This window comes from Giraffa tippelskirchi, chromosome 10 (genome assembly GCF_054371585.1).
Source record: "Giraffa tippelskirchi isolate mGirTip1 chromosome 10, T2T-mGirTip1v1.2.pri, whole genome shotgun sequence".
NCBI lineage: Eukaryota > Metazoa > Chordata > Mammalia > Artiodactyla > Giraffidae > Giraffa > Giraffa tippelskirchi.
Window position 1 is genome coordinate 14719740 of NC_137284.1, and position 16636 is coordinate 14736375.

A 16636-nucleotide genomic window follows, 5' to 3' on the forward strand; every position below is an offset into this window, starting at 1 on the left:
GATGATTCAGGAAGACGCTGATGGTGCTTAAACCTCTCCACCTGGAAGTTCTAAGGATGTTTGAAAATGAATACATCAAAAATTGCATGAGACCTCATCATCCTCCTGTTTTGAGGATCTTAGAATTGTACCATCTCCTACCCAGTTGGCTGACTTAGAGACCTGGAATATTCCTCATATTTCACATTTTCCATCACCCCAGGCATCTAGTCCTTCTTGTTTGATTTCTTTTCTAAAACTCACCCCCAACTTCCTTATTGCTCCTTATCATTCCTCACCTGAATGATTTTAACCCTAACATGTTGCTTTTTTGCCCATTAATCTGCTTTCCTGCCATGGCGACCTTCCTAAATTGCAAATATGGTTTAGCCACCCTACTGGTTAAATCCTTCTACACGTCCCCTCTTTTAGGACAAATCCAAGCATCTCAACATTTCTGGAGATTTAAGGGCCTTGTCCCTGCTTGCCCCTTCCACCCTGTCTCCTGCCATGCCGCCCCTGCCCTCACCCCTCTTGAGATAATCTGCACTTCCAAGTTCCTGACTGTGCGATGCTTCTCACATCTGTATAGCTCCTCAAGGATGAATATCTCCCATTATTTAGCTGTTTGCCTCCCTTTCCCCAGCTAAGCCCTCTTGCCTCTGTAAGACCCAGCTCAGGCCTCTCCTCTGCTGCAAGTGAGCCCTGAGCCCTGCGATCTGGCTACCTGCCCTTGCCCTGCCTTGACACTACCTACCATGTCATGATATAGTTCTAAATCCTCCACCAAAAGGGGGTTTCCTGTACAGTCACTCCATCCCTCACACTTGTGTCCTCAGTACTTGTCACATATTAGCTGTTGATACATGCTTATTAGACTGAAATGAACTTCTACCCTCTCTACTTTTTCAACATTCCTGGATTTTCTACAAAAATTCTTCCCACTTTCCATGCTTGTGTCCTTGAATTATCCAATACTCAGAGATGCTTTCCTTTCTTTTAAGCTTCAATAAATAAATAATTCATAAAATATTTTTTCCAGTTTTTTGAAAGAAATAAACAGAGTTGAGTTTCTATCTTATGCAGCGGTCCTCAACTTTTTTGACACTAGGGACCAGTTTTGTGGAAGATTTTTTCCCACAGACGGGGGGGGTGGGGGATCATTTCAGAATGATTCAAGCACAGTACATTTATTGTGCTTCTTATCTCTATTATGATCACATCAGCACCACCTCAGATCATCAGGCATTAGATCCCAGAGTTTGGGGTCCCCTAAATAGAGGATCAGGTACATGAGGACAGTGAGGGAAAGCTGAGGGAAGGATAGAAACAAACAACTCATGTTTATTTTGCAACTATTTAATAACAGGTGCCATATTACATAACCTTTCTTATTCACACCTAATAATTCTCACAGTCTGTCTTCTGAGGCAGGAATTATTACCACTGTATTAATGAAGATGAGACTGAACGGGTATCACTTGATGTCTCTGAAGAGAAAGGATTTGGAGAACTTAAATAGAAGGAAATATGTCTCATAGGATGTGAAAAGTGAAAGCAACCTGGTGAAAGTCACTCAGTCGTGTCCGACTCTATGATTCCACAGACTGTAACCCACCAGGCTCCTCTGTCCAAGGGATTCTCCAGGCAAGGATACTGGAGTGGGTTGCCATTTCCTTCTCTAGGGGATCTTCCCGACCCAGCGATTGAACCTGGGTCTCCTGCATTGCAGGCAGATTCTTTACTGACTGAGCCACCAGGGAAGCCGCTTATAGGCCACAGCAAATAGCAGACAGGTAAGAACTGTAAATATTCTTATTTTGAAATAAGAAATGCTTTTAAACATGTAAATGCAAGTGAGACATGTCTTCATCCTAAATCCCATAGTTTTAGGAAGATCTTATCTGGAGAAACTCAGTTTTGAGAGGAAACCACTCAGAAACACTAGATTTTCTGCTGCTCACCCTTCGCCTCTTAGTTTCGCCCTGCTCCTCAGTCTCTGCTTCCTCTTCCCTTCATCAGAAAGGTTTATGGAGATTTGACATCCAATGAAAGATGCTCCATAACTCCTCTCTCCCCCAAATCGTTATATTCCAACCAGATTTGATGTTCTCTACATGGTATGTGACTGGAGAAGGGAATGGCAAACCACTTCAGGATTCTTGCCTTGAGAGCCCCACGAACAGTATGAAAAGACAAAAAGATAGAACACTGAAAGTTGAACTCCAAACGCCAGTAGGTGCCCAATATGCTGCTGGAGATCAGTGGAGAAATAACTCCAGAAAGAATGAAGAGATGGAGCCAAAGTAAAAACAACACCCAGTTGTGGATGTGACTGGTGATGGAAGTAAAGTCCGATGCTGTAAAGAGCAATATTGTGTAGGAACCTGGAATGTTAGGTCCATGAATCAAGACAAATTGGGAGTGGTCAAACAGGAGATGGCAAGAGTGAGCATTGACATTTTAGGAATCAGCAAACTAAAATGGACTGGAATTGGTCAATTTAACTCAGATGACCATTATATCTACTACTGTAGGGAAGAATCACTTAGAAGAAATGGAGTAGCCATCATAGTCTACAAAAGAGTACGAAATGCAGTACTTGGATGCAATCTCAAAAATGACAGAATGATCTCTGTTCATTTCCAAGGCAAACCATTCAATATCACAGTAATCCAAGTCTATGCCCTGACCAGTAATGCTGAAGAAGCTGACGTTGAATGGTTCTATGAAGACCTACAAGACCTTCTAGAACTAACACTCAAAAAAGATGTCCTTTTCATTATAGGGGACTGGAATCCAAAAGTAGGAAGTCAAGAAATACCTGGAGTAACAGACACATTTGGCCTTGCAGTACAGAATGAAACAGGGCAAAGGCTAATAGAGTTTTGCCAAGGGAACACATTGGTCAAAGCAAACACCCTCTTCCAACAACACAAGAGGAGGCTCTACACATGGACATCATCAGATGGTCAATACCGAAATCAGATTGATTATATTCTTTGCAGCCAAAGATAGAGCAGCTCTATACAGCCAGCAAAAACAAGACCGGGAGCTGACTGTGGATCAAGTCATGAACTCCTTATTGCCAAATTCAGACTTAAATTGAAGAAAGTAGGGAAAACCATTAGAACATTCAGGTATGACCTAGGTATGACCTAAATCAAATCCCTTATGATTATACAATAGATATAGATTCAAGGGATTCGATCTGACAGACAGAGTGACCAAAGAACTATGGACGGAGATTCGTGACATTGTGCAGGAGGCTGTGATCAAGACCATCCCCAAGAAAAACAAATGCAAAAAGGCAAAATGGTTGTCTGAGGAGGCCTTACAAATATCTGAGAAAAGAAGAGAAGCAAAAGGCAAAGGAGAAAAGGAAAGATATATCTATTTGAATGCAGAGTTCCAAAGCATAGCAAGGAGAGATAAGAAAGCCTTCCTCAGTGATCAATGCAAAGAAATAGAGGAAAACAATAGAATGGGAAAGACGAGATCTCTTCAAGAAAATGAGAGATACCAAGGGAACATTTCATGCAAAGATGGGCACAATAAAGGACAGAAATGGTATGGACCTAACAGAAGCAGAAGATATTAAAAAGAGGTGGCAAGAATACACAGATGAACTATACAAAAGAGATCTTCACTACCCAGATAATCACGATCGTGTGATCACTCACCTAGAGTCAGACATCTTAGTATGTGAAGTCAAGAGGGTCTTAGGAAGCATCAGTATGAACAAAGCTAGTGATGGAATACTAGTTGAGCTATTTCAAGTCCTAAAAGATGATGCTGTGAAAATGCTGCACTCAATATGCCAGCAAATCTGGAAAACTAAGAAGTGGCCAGAGGACTGGAAAAGGTTAGTTTCATTCCAATCCCCAAGAAAGGCAATGCCAAAGAAAGCTCAAACTACTGCACAATTGCACTCATCTCACATGCTAGCAAAGTAACGCTCAAAATTCTCCAAGCTAGTGTTCAACAGTACATGAACTGTGAAATTCCAGACATTCAAGTTGGATTTAGAAAAGGCAGAGGAACCAGAGATGAAATTGCCAACATCTGCTGGATCATCAAAAAAGCAAGAGAGTTCCAGAAAAACATCTACTTCTGCCTTATTAACTATGCTGAAGAGTTTGACTGTGTGGATCACAACAAACTGTGGAAAATTCTTAAAGAGATGGGAATACCAGACCACCTAACCTTCCTCCTGAGAAATCTGTATACAGGTCAAGAAGCAATAGTTAGAACTGGACATTGAACAAGAGATTGGTTCCAAATAGGGAAAGGAGTATGTCAAAGCTGTGTATTGTTACTCTGCTTATTTAACTTATATGCAGAGTACATCATGAGAAATGCTGGGCTGGATGAAACACAAGCTGGAATCAAGATTGCTGGGAGAAATATCAATAACCTCAGATATGCAGATGACTCCACACTTGTGGCAGAAAGCAAAGAAGAACTAAACAGCTTCTTGATGAAAGTGAAAGAGGAGAGTGAAGAAATTGGCTTAAAACTCAACATTCAGAAAACTAAGATCGTGCCCTCAGGTTCCATCACTTCATGGCAAATAGATGGGGAAACAATGGAAACAGTGACAGACTATATTTTTCTGGGCTCCAAAATCACTGCAGATGGTGACTGCAGCCATGAAATCAAAAGACACTTGCTCCTTGGAAGAAAAGCTGTGACCAACCTAGACAGCATATTAAAAAAGCAGAGACATTACTTTGCCAACAAAGGTCTGTCTAGTCAAAGCTATGGTTTTTCCAGTAGTCATGTATGGATGTGAGAGAGGACTATAAAGAAATTTGCGTGCCAAAGAATTGATTCTTTTGAACTGTGGTATTGGGGAAGACTCTTGAGAGTCCCTTAGACAGCAAGGAGATCCAACCAGCCCATCCTAAAGGAAATCAGTCTTGAATATTCATTGGAAGGACTGATGCTGAAGCTGAAACTCCAATACTTTGGCCACCTGATGCAAAGAACTGACTCATTTGAAAAGACCCTGATGCTGGGAAAGCATGAAGGAGGGAGGATAAAGGGACGACAGAGGATGAGATGGCTGGATGGCATCACCAACTCAATGGACATGAGTTTGAGTAAACTCCAGGAGCTGGTGATGGACTGGGAAGCCTGGAGCGCTGCAGTCCATTGGGTTGCAAAGAGTCGGACATGACTCAGAGACTGAACTGAACTGAGCTGAACTGAGATGGTATGTGTGCTTCTCCAGGAGAGCCGAGTCAGTTTTATTCCAAAGTACATAATGTGGTTCTTTGGACATTGACAGTTTTACCGCCTTTCATGGTCTCATTTGTCAGTTAGTATTTATTCATTCTGCCAGTCAATACTTGAACACTGACTGTGCCATGGTCCTGGTGACCCATTTGTGTCATGATACATCTGTTCACTACATCCTCTGCCTCAGTCTGCTGTATGCATCCCTGGGGTGGCAGCAGGGGAAGAAGCCTCCTAATTATCTCCCAATATTCACTCCTTCTGCTGCCATCTTCTCATAGCTCCACCCTAAGTGTTGTAATTTGACCATGTATTTCTGCTCTGTATGCAGCCATTTTCACATCTTAGATGTGATCTCCTTAAGGGAGTTCATCACCAAATTGAATATATGGATGAATAAATGAATACATGGGGAAAAAATCACTTAAGGGGAAGAAAAAAAAAGGTTTCCTAATGGGCAGGGGAACATGTTAAAGGAAGGTAGCATCATCTGTAGCCTGAGGGTGCTGGCATTCAAAACTGAGGCCAATCAGCCCTACATCCTGGTCTTCATCAAAGTAGGTGACTTATTCAATAGAAAATCAAACCACAGCTTCCTTATCCATTCGTCTGCTGATGGACATCTAGGTTGCTTCCATGTCCTGGCTATTGTAAACAGTGCTGCGATGAACATTGGGGTACACGCGTCTCTTTCAATTCTGGTTTCCTCGGTGTATATGCCCAGCAGTGGGATTGCTGGGTCATATGGCAGTTCTATTCCCAGTTTTTTAAGGAATCTCCACACTGTTCTCCATAGTGGCTGTACTAGTTTGCATTCCCACCAACAGTGTAAGAGGGTTCCCTTTTCTCCACACCCTCTCCAGCATTTATTGCTTGTAGACTTTTGGATAGCAGCCATTCTGACTGGTGTGAAATGATACCTCATTGTGGTTTTGATTTGCATTTCTCTAATAATGAGTGATGTTGAGCATCTTTTCATGTGTTTGTTAGCCATCTGTATGTCTTCTTTGGAGAAATGTCTGTTTAGTTCTTTGGCCCATTTTTTGATTGGGTCGTTTATTTTTCGGGAATTCAGCTGCAGAAGTTGCTTGTATATTTTTGATATTAATTGTTTGTCTGTTGCTTCATTTGCTATTATTTTCTCCCATTCTGAAGGCTGTCTTTTCACCTTGTTTATAGTTTCCTTTGTTGTGCGGAAGCTGTGGTACATATACACAATGGAATATTACTCATCCATTAAAAAAAATACATTTGAATCGGTTCTACTGAGATGGATGAAACTGGAGCCCATTATACAGAGTGAAGTAAGCCAGAAAGAAAAACAACAATACAGTATACTAATGCATATATATGGAATTTGAAAGATGGTAACGATAACCCTATATGCGAGACAGAGTAAGAGACACAGATGCATGGAACAATTTTATGGACTCTGAGGGAGAAGGTGAGGGTGGGACATTCTGGGAGAATAGCATTGAAACATGTATATTATCATATGTGAAACAGAACACCATTCCATGTTCGATGCATGTGACAAGGGCTCAGGGCCGGGGCAATGGGATGATCCAGAAGGATGGGATGGGGAGGGAGGTGGGTGGGGGGTCCAGGAAGGGGAACACATGTAAACCCATGGCTGATTCATGTCAATGTATGGCAAAAACTATTACAATATTGTAAAGTAATTAGCCCCCAACTAAAATAAATAAATTTATTAAAAAAAAAAAGAAAAAGAAAATCAAACCAAAGAGAAGGAACAGTTGTCGGTTGAGGTCCCTCCTATTTCCTTTGTCATTTCTTATGGCTTGATTGCCTTTATAGTGTCAGAAAGTTAAATATAGACATCTGTTCCTCTGGGTGTTTTCATTGAAGTCCCAGTTCTCCACCCTCTGCTGACTGTCATACATCCAGATGGAAGGAAATACGATGTCCTTAATAAATATCCTAAAGCAAGGGTCCCTGCCCTATGAGGTCTAATGTCTGATGATCTGAGGAGGAGCTGATGTGGTAATACAAGAAATAAAGTGCACAATAAATCTAATACAGTTGAATCATCCCGAAACCATCACTAACCGCCCCCCCCACCCCAAACCTTGATCCCTGGAAAAAGTGTCTTCTATGAAATGGGCCCCTGGTGCCAAAAAGTTTGGAGACTGCTGTCCTAAAGCACTTCTTTATTTGTTTATGCTTTTAATAGGGTGCATTGTGGGAGAAGATAATAAAAATGCATCCTATTGTTTAGCTGCTATGTTTAAGAATAAGCAGATAAAGCATCCTGCTCAGAATGGAAAGATAACAGCAAAGATTGTCATTACCTGGAAGTGGGTTGGTAAATAGGTATGTCTGCCAAAGGCTAGTTGGAGGATGCATGCGTACTGGCTAGATTGACAGGTGAAGAATGGCTGGACAGTTTAAATAAATAGATTGGGGACAGTCATATTAGGGAGGTGCATGACTGAATAGAGGGAATAAGGGTTAGATAAATGGAGAAGTAATGTGTGAATGAATAGGTGAGTGGTTAGCTGATGGAGATATAAATTGGTACGTCCATGATTGATGGTGCTGAGTGGCCGGATGAAGTGAAAGACCGATAAATGTCTGTGCCAGCAGGCAAGCAGATGGATGGGTAAATGTTGTGGGATGAGCAGGAGCAGGAGGGGTCAGGCGTGGGTGGGAAGAGGGTGATTAAAAGGAAGAAGTAAAAGGAGAGGGTGAGTGGGAGCACTCAAGGCATTAAGACGTCAGAACTGGAAATCCGTTTCCTCGACAAGTCATGATTTTACAATGAGTCTGAGAAAATTGGAAACTCTCCATCACTTGGTGCCCACTATGTCCTTGGTGGTTTAATTTACAAAGAACATGATCTAGTCCATCAAGTTATCTGTGTTCCATCCCCTGTGGGGAACAAAGAGTCTTGAAAGCCAGGGATTAGCCCTTGTCTGTCCAGGAAGCCATGAGAAACAACCCTCATCATTCCAACATCCAGACTTGACCAGGCTTGGCAGAGAGTCTGTAAAATCAAAAGAAGAATCTTCCGCTACTTCCTGCTGCATGACCACATCCTTATTGGCCACTGACCCGAGCTTTATTGGGGGTCAGTCTTGAGGAATCCAATGGTTGAAAGAGACACACAAAATTTTGCAGGCAATTTTGATAGAACACACTGAGGGGGTAAATTTACTGATGGTGCAGCTGGGAAATAAAGACGGGTAAGGCTAAGACGGGTATCATCAAGTCCAAGATCACACGTTTGGTCAACAGCAGAGCTTGGAAGGGTTCGTTGATACAGAAATGGCAGGTGGGAAGCCAAGTTGCAAGAAAGAGGTTAATACCCACTCCTTTGGAAGAGCAGATGGATATGTGACAAGATGATGGGAGATTTACTGAAAGAGAAAGATGTTTTAGGAAAGACAGTTGGAGGAACGGACTTCCTCTCCATGTCTCTTCCTCATCCATTACCCTGTGGATACCACAGTAAACCAACAGTTCCTCCAATGTACTTTTAAGAATAAGTGTGTTTTGAAGGAAATCCAAAAGAGAGTATACATACATACATACATATATATATATATATATGTATATATATATATATATCGGAGAAGGCAATGGCACCCCACTCCAGTACTCTTGCCTGGAGAATCCCATGGACGGAGGAGCCTGGTAGGCTACAGTCCATGGGGTCGCTAAGAGTTGGACACGACTGAGCAACTTCACTTTCACTTTTCCCTTTCATGCACCGGAGAAGGAAATGGCAACCCACTCCAGTATTCTTGCCTGGAGAATCCCAGGGACGGCAGAACCTGGTGGGCTGCTGTCTATGGGGTCGCACAGAATCAGACGCGACTGAAGCGACTTAGCAGCAGCTTATGTATGTATACCTATAGCTGATTCTTTTTGCTGTACAGTAGAAGCTAATACAACATTGTAAAGCAACTATACTCCAATAAAAATTAATTTAAAAAAAGAGTAAGTGCATATCATAGTCACTATATTTCCTCATATTTACTCTTGTCAAAGTGGTGCTTGGTCCAATGGGCTCAAGCTGCAGGAACTGCTAAGGAGTGCTCAAACTGAGTGATATCTGGTTATTCATTTTCTGAAACTTCTCTTCTGATTTCATTTAACCTAAGCCAATAAATCAGACTTTGAGGCTGCAGTTGCATTTTATATTATTTGCATTTTGTATGATTTGTAAATGGCATAGATATAAGATATACAATTGTAACATGAAATTGCTTATTATAGTATTCTGCGTGCATGTGGGTGTACACATGCATGAAAGAGAGGGAAAGAGAGAGAGAGATGGTACTCAGTTTTCTGATCTCATCTCCTTCCCAAAGCCTCACACACACACACACACACACACACACACACACACACACACACACACACACACACACACGGGAGAAGCATGCCCTGCTTAGCTTTTCCTCATACCTGGATAGTCAATGAGATGTCCTAATAAACAGCCCCCCAAAAGTTACAAATTACTTTGAACTTTATTGATACACTGCACAATCACAACCATCTCGTGTTCATCCTGAATTAGAAAAGGTTACAACTACAATGTAACATGCACAAAATTCAGGTAGTATTTTCACCCTTAATACAATTATTGACAGAAATCAAGTCTTCATTGATTTTTGAAGGAAAAAAAAACTAAGAAAGAAAATAGAAGGGGAGAAAAAAACCTCTAGAAGGCTGACAAAGTTATACTCTTGTATCATGTGATAAAATTTTAAAGCATTGGAACACAGATCTGTTTTCAGGATAATTGTGAGAACGGGCACACCCATTGTCTGACACAGCTAGGACGGCACCATTGATAAGTCATAAATTTTTTTAATCTAGAGGACTCTGAACTTGACAGATACATTTTCATACATCCACACGTTCCTCACAATTGCACTTTACATGTCACAAAAGGTTCTGAATGATTAAAAATGCTCCCTTTAACTAACACAAAGGCAGCTAGGATTACTTATCATTGCTATGATTGATATCATTTTAAATTGGCCAATAGCGTAGAATGTGGCCCCCCCCAAAAAAGAGTAGAGGGTTCATCATCTTTCTTTCCGCACTCAGCATCATGGAACAACAGAAACGACCCTGTGTTTTAAAAGGACACTGTGGAAAGAAATAAAATGGAATGTCTTTTAAAACACAGGAAATTAGGCTTCACTGGCTACTTGCAGGCCAAAGACAATTGTGTCTAATTGAGTCCACTCCACAGCTCTGTGGACCGCCGGTGTTCTGCTCCTGAAGGCTAAATTGCTTGGTTCAGCTCTATCTTCTCGCCGCATCTTTTAATTGCATATCTATCTCCTCCTTCTTTCATTTACTTCTCTTTTCTCAAGAAATGAGGGAAATGAGACCAGCATTTTTATTTGTTGGCTGTTAGTGATCATTAGGAGTTCTCATCACATGGTCTCTTTCTGAGAACGTTGCCTTCCTAGCTACACACCTGTGAAGTTTTCCTGAAATTGCTCCAACTTACTCATCTTAAAAAAAAAAAAAAGACAGGGAAGCTTGGGTGAGTAGGAGGTGAGGCAATCGGTTGTAAGTTTCTAGGAACAGGGCTCATGCAAAATGAATGTGAATGATCCTCATTTTTGGAGAAAAAGAGAAAAAATGGATATTACCAATGGGAAACATTCTACACCACTTCCCCTAATTCCTCTAATTCCAAAGAGATTAAAAAAATTTTTTTCAATTGTTTGGGGTTTTTTGGTAGGGGGAAGGAGGGCTGGTTCCAGGTATCGCAAAGCCAGTTTCTCTCTGGTGAGGACTCAGGGTCAAATTTGGGAAGGTGTCATGGTCCCATCCCTCACCCCACCCCTCCGTCCTACTGATGACATCCATACACACTAGGGAGGAGAAACCTTCCCTTAGCACTGGAGGCACACGGCAATAACCAGCCACTCCTGAGGCTATGCGGTTGATGAGCTCGCCTGGAGATGGACTGCCCACCTCAAGGTTCTCGACTCTTCTCCCGAGCATTTTCCCAGCAGCACTGGAGCTCAATGACCCCTCCATGTGGACAGCAAGTTGCTGGATTGATTCAGGAACAGATCCTTGAACTCAGCCTCGCTCTGGACCTTTCCCAAGTCCCACAGTGTACCTCTCACCCAGGTTTTGAGAACGAATAGTCCAACCTATGAAATGTATTGTCTACCTTGAGGCATGGGTTTCAGAGGAAAGAGCTCTGGTCCTCTTTCTGATACAAAGCCTCTCCTTTCCTTCTGTTCAGTTGAACACAACTAAGCATAATTTCTTTGCACAGAACAGGAGCATGTTTTACCACCACTTGCCTGGATGGCCTCCTTCCCGCAGATAAAACAAACAAAAAACTAAACGCGCTTGCTTCAACTTGCAGAAGACTGTATCAGGCACTTGACATGAAACTACTGAAAAAACAGCTTGGCCAGGACCTCAACAGTAGAACTTGCACTGGCTTCACTTTGGTGGAAATACATATTTTGGAGAGAGGCAGGGTTTCAGAGTATCTATTATACATTGCCGAGTTCCTCTCACCTGATTTCTTGATAAGCCTTACTGGGTTTCCTTCTCACATGCAGAATCTTTGAAAAGCCACAGGTTCTCAGAGACTCGATAGTTATTTTTTTCCTCCTCTACACCAAGCCCCACCCCACCATTGGCACCTTGAAAAAATCTCTCTCCAGCAAGCCTGATCCATCTACCCTCCATATGTAAAAAGAACATGGACGTTGTCTTTAGGGCGTTTGCTACTCCATATGCTCCAAGGTGTTGGGTAACAGCTCCCATCCTGTGGAGCCATCCCCACCAAAGGAACCCAGACAACACAGAATCCGGACTGTGTCTGCTGTGCAGAAGGGTTTTCTGTCCCACTGCTCCATTTCCTTGGGTTTTGCTTATTTCATTGTCTCTATCCCAGAGAGGTGAGGAGTGACACTAGGACCCTTTCCCTCTGGAACAGGGCTGGAGTCTGTAACTCCCAGACATGCTTCCTGGTATCCACTGTAAGAGGCAGCATGGAGTTCTGTAGTGGCTCTCAACCCAGGCTCTTTGCGTTTGGAAGGTTCAGGGATTCTCCTGGCTGCAAAAGGATGGATGTCTTCCTTTCGATCAAGTCTTGGAGGAAAGAACATGCCCAGCTCGTCCATTTCAAGCACCGTGTTCTCCAAGACTGTCTGGTCCCCACATCGTCCACACTTCTACTCCTAAGGAGCAAGTGTGTTATCAGCCGAACACTCGATGTGACACGTAACACGCTCATTCAGTGTCTGACACCAGCCTGGCCGCAGATGCTCAGTGTGGTGACAGGTCTGAAACACTGATGTCCGACCTTTAATTCTGACTCCGTGCCTGCTCATGATTGTCCCTAGAACTTGGAATCCACACACTGCTTTTGGCACATCATTCATGTTCTGCAAATCTGGCTCCTGGCAGCTCCCTGGGAAATGCAGATGTCTGTTTACAGCTGGCAAGTGTAATATTAATTTCACTCACACCAGCTCTAACTCTATGAAAGTGCCGAGCTTTTTGTATGCCAAGACAACCCACACACACATGTGCACACGTGAGTGTGTTTCTCCACCATGTACATCACGTTCACGTGTCATAACAGAGAAAAACAAAGAGGCCACATTTCAGAGGAAGAAGACCAGCGAAGCATGGCGGGAAGAGAACTCTTGAGCTGATATTTCTCAAGCTTTAGATCGTGGAGCTAAAGAGCATTCTGTTTGGCCCAGGTCTTTGATCCAGTCATTGCTGGCTCTCCTCATTCTCAGCAGGTCACTGCCTGCAGCGCAAGTCAAGGACACAGCCCTGCAGGTTTCTGATGCTATTCTTCTGCATCCCAGTCACTCTCGCTGGCTGTGTCCTTCTTGTCCCAGGAGATAAAGCAGAAGGATAGGGTCAGCTCTTCTTTGTGTTCTGGAACCATCTGCTCTGAACATGGAGAGCTGAGGGCATTATCCCCCAAAGTTCCTGGAGAAGCAGCCTGTATCCAAGGAAGATGCATGTTACTCTCCCCGTCAGTTTGCAGTGTTGTGTTAATCAAGTGCTTGGAAATTAAGTCAGTTTGCTCAAGTGCCCTCAGCTCAGAAGAGCTTCCAGAAACAAATACCAGAGTTGTCAACACACCCGCCGTGTAATTGGCTTCCATCGGCTCTTTACTGGATAGTTTTCAAACAGATGAAACCAAAACTGGAGCAGAAAGGGGACAACAGCAGAAGTCACCCCACTCAGATGGACGGCTGTCTTCACATCGAAAAGACAGAAGTGTGTTTTTCTCTCTCTTTCTGTTAAGGACAGTCTCAAAGATTCCTGACATGCACTTTCTTGAAAGGCTGAGAGAAGCATGAAGATTGGCACCTTGGTCCTTCAAGTGAGAAAGATAAAACATGATGTTCATCAAGGTTTTGCCAAGGCCGATCTGCTTCCCAAGAAGCTGTTTCTGGAAACACAGTTCTGGGAAGAGTGACTGACTGATCCTTCACTTGCTACTTCGGTCCATCTGTTACCAGCACCTACTTGGGGTAGATGGACGGGCACATTCCAGACAGCCTGTGACATACTGCATTTGTATGTTGTCAGCCCATGAGATCATTGGCTTTCACATGAGAAGCTGATGGTTAATTCTGAAGATGCCAATGTCTGCAGAAGGTAGAGGAGACATGAACCCAGTGGAACAGACACACTGTGACTAGAGATGAATACAGCGATGGATTGACAGTGAGTAGTGGGGAACGAAAAAGAAAGATGTATTGGATAATTACACTGATAGATTGATATATAAAGGAAGTAGATTGCCAGAGAGGAAAATGGGTGGGGAGATAATTGGATGGCATGATCATTCAGATGGTTGAGTAGATGGGTAACGGTGTATTACTTTGATAGCTTGATAAAACCTAAATAATCAGCCACCTATGGATCATTTTTTAAGAACTGGATAGTATTTTTCAGAGAGAAATACTCTCCTCAAGATTCCCCCCCCCCCCATTTTCGGTTACACGGCTTCTCAACGATCAGGTTTAGGTTGTATGCCTACCCCCAAACTTCGAATCCTTATAGCTGGTAGAGAAAGCAAATAGGGCAGAATGGCTGGAAAAGATGGCAATGTTTCATATATATATATATATATAGAGAGAGAGAGAGACAGACCAGACAGAGACAGAGAGAGACAGACAGACAAACCAGACAGAGACAGAGAGAGAAAGAGAGAGAGGAAGAGAGAGAGAATGTCCCAGAAAGAAAGGATGTGAACCCTCATGTAATTAGATCATAATAAACATGGAGAGAGGGATCTGTACATTATAGTCAGGAAAATGGTCCACAGCTTAAAAGACACAAGTAATAGGACACTTGGATATAATTCTTGCTGTGAACTACATTATAAGTCAAGTTGTGTCTTCAGGGTGTTTATCATGAGGCACGTTTTTTGCCCAAATGGAACTTATGGTTTGGTGTGGGAGGGGTGGTTGGTTGGTGGTGACGATGCCAGGGGGAGCAGAGGGAAGGGAAGGGTGGAGAACGGGTTCCATTTTTGGACACACCAATGGGTGATTATCCTACATGTGGTAGAACCCTGCCCACCCCTCCCCCAAACCCCACTCATTCAAACTAGAAGGAAAAATCAAATCAACAAAGAAAAGAGTCCAAAGGGAAAAAGAAAAAAAAACAGAAGAAAAACAGAAACAAAAAGAAGCCCAAACTGTTTGGCCCTCCGCAGTGCAGGTAAAGTCTGTGATATGGAGAAGCAGGCGTTGCTCAGGAGACCTATGGTTTCTTATCAAAACTTGATGAAGAAGTGAGCAAAGAGGGTCCCTGATAGCCAGAGGCAAGCCAGCGCTCTAGAGGCCGAGTTTACACCATCAATGACGGCTCCAGGCCCTGTGTAGGGGAAAGAGAGACAGGCTTGTTAGCGTTCGCACACACCCAGAGGGCAGCTTCCTCAGCCCCTCCAAGCACTGTGCAGACATGCTTCTCTGTGAACAGCCTCCACCCGACCCCTGACCCTTCTACATCCCCATAAACGGAGAGACTCAAAGGGGCTCATCCCTGGGACACCTGGACCCTGCAGCCTGCTCTCAGAGACCGGGGTTAAAACATCCACAAAGAGGTAGAGGGAAGACAGCGTTAGACTTGTGGGCTGACAGGCCAAGGCAGGACCTTGGAGGTGGTGTGCAGGACAGACAGGGGTGGGAGAGGAAGCAGAGGAATCGGGAGAGGAGAGTCAGGATGGAGGGGAGAGGCAGGCGGAGGAGAGAGAGGGAGGGAGGCTTTCGTGAGACCCAGGAGTCTAGGTGTTGATGTGGCCAGCTCTTCATCTGGTGTGACTGGGATGTTGTGGAGCAGCTGGGGAAGACGAATAACTACACCCCATCATTTTAAAGACTATGGTGGGGTTTAAGCCAGCAGTCAACCCCGCATCACCATAGGGGACCGAGAGGACCCCCACCTTCTCAGACCTAGCGGCCACGGTCCTCTGCCTGGTGGGCTTTCCCTCAAGGGTCCTTCTTTCCTCTTCCCTCTCTCTGGCCCTTTGACACAGTCCTCCTGAATCCCTCATATTCCACATGAGATGAGACCACAGAATCACAAATGCTGTTCCTTTCCCTTTATCTACATCCTCCTCCAGAAGACAGATTGAGTGCCCTGGGGTTGTCCTCGCCTGTCCTGACGACTCGGCAGAAGGGTAAGTGTCCAGCCCTGCCCCCACACCTGTCCATCACCTTTGCTGGGCAGCATGAGAATCTAGGGTCATAAACAAGAGCAGTGGCCAGCGAACAGAGAGGATTCCAGTGTAAGCGAAGCTACGTCTTAGTCAAGGGATTAAAAGTCCTCAAGAAGCAACCCTGTAGGGCCAGTGACAAAGGGCAGGAGCAGCGGAAAGGCAGGCAAGGCATCACTGCCACCTTTAGTGGTAACGTGGCTCCTCGGAAATGGACTTCACCCCGATGAAAGGGTCGGTGGAGTCAGGTCTCCTCTGACGGCACCCAGGTCCCGCAGCTTCCTGGTCAGTGTCATGGCTCAGATCCAGGCCTCGATGGGCCAACAGCTGATGCTGACCTTTAGCTGGGGGACGTACGGGTCTCTTGCTTCAGCGACCAGCATCCACCTGTTCCCACCCCAGGGTTCTCAGCAGGATACCTTTTGTTTCTCCAGTGCATAACACAATTCTCTTATTTACTAAGAATTCATATTTACTTGAGAGCTTGAGAGTCCTGTTCACAGTTTTCTGTACTTTGGTTATATTCACAGAACAGGACAGAGTCCAGGCCTTAGCCCATTGCTGTGGTCCCCATAACGGCTTCATGAACATTTATAGAAAGTGGCCTATCTCTGGGGTCCCCATCAGTTGAGGCATATATCCTAAGGAATCGTACTGGCCTAGAGAAACTGCACTGAGTTGGAAAAGGCCCGGTTTGAAGCC

The 16636-nt window shown here is 43.9% G+C and overlaps 1 protein-coding gene across 11 annotated transcripts in view; it reads right to left on the minus strand.

Moving 5' to 3' along the window:
- Positions 1–9697: 9697 nt before the first annotated feature.
- Positions 9698–16636, minus strand: part of OPCML (opioid binding protein/cell adhesion molecule like) — a 566878-nt gene continuing 559939 nt past the window's right edge. For 10 of the 11 annotated variants that reach the window (XR_014067914.1, XR_014067913.1, XM_081537938.1 and 7 more), the window contains one exon: positions 9698–15093. Coding sequence is in view for 9 of the 11 variants with exons in the window: in XM_081537938.1 (XP_081394064.1) it covers positions 14993–15093 (101 nt within the window). In the remaining 2 variants the exon portion in view is untranslated. The remainder of the gene's footprint in view (positions 15094–16636) is intronic. The other variant, XM_081537936.1, reaches the window with a different exon arrangement.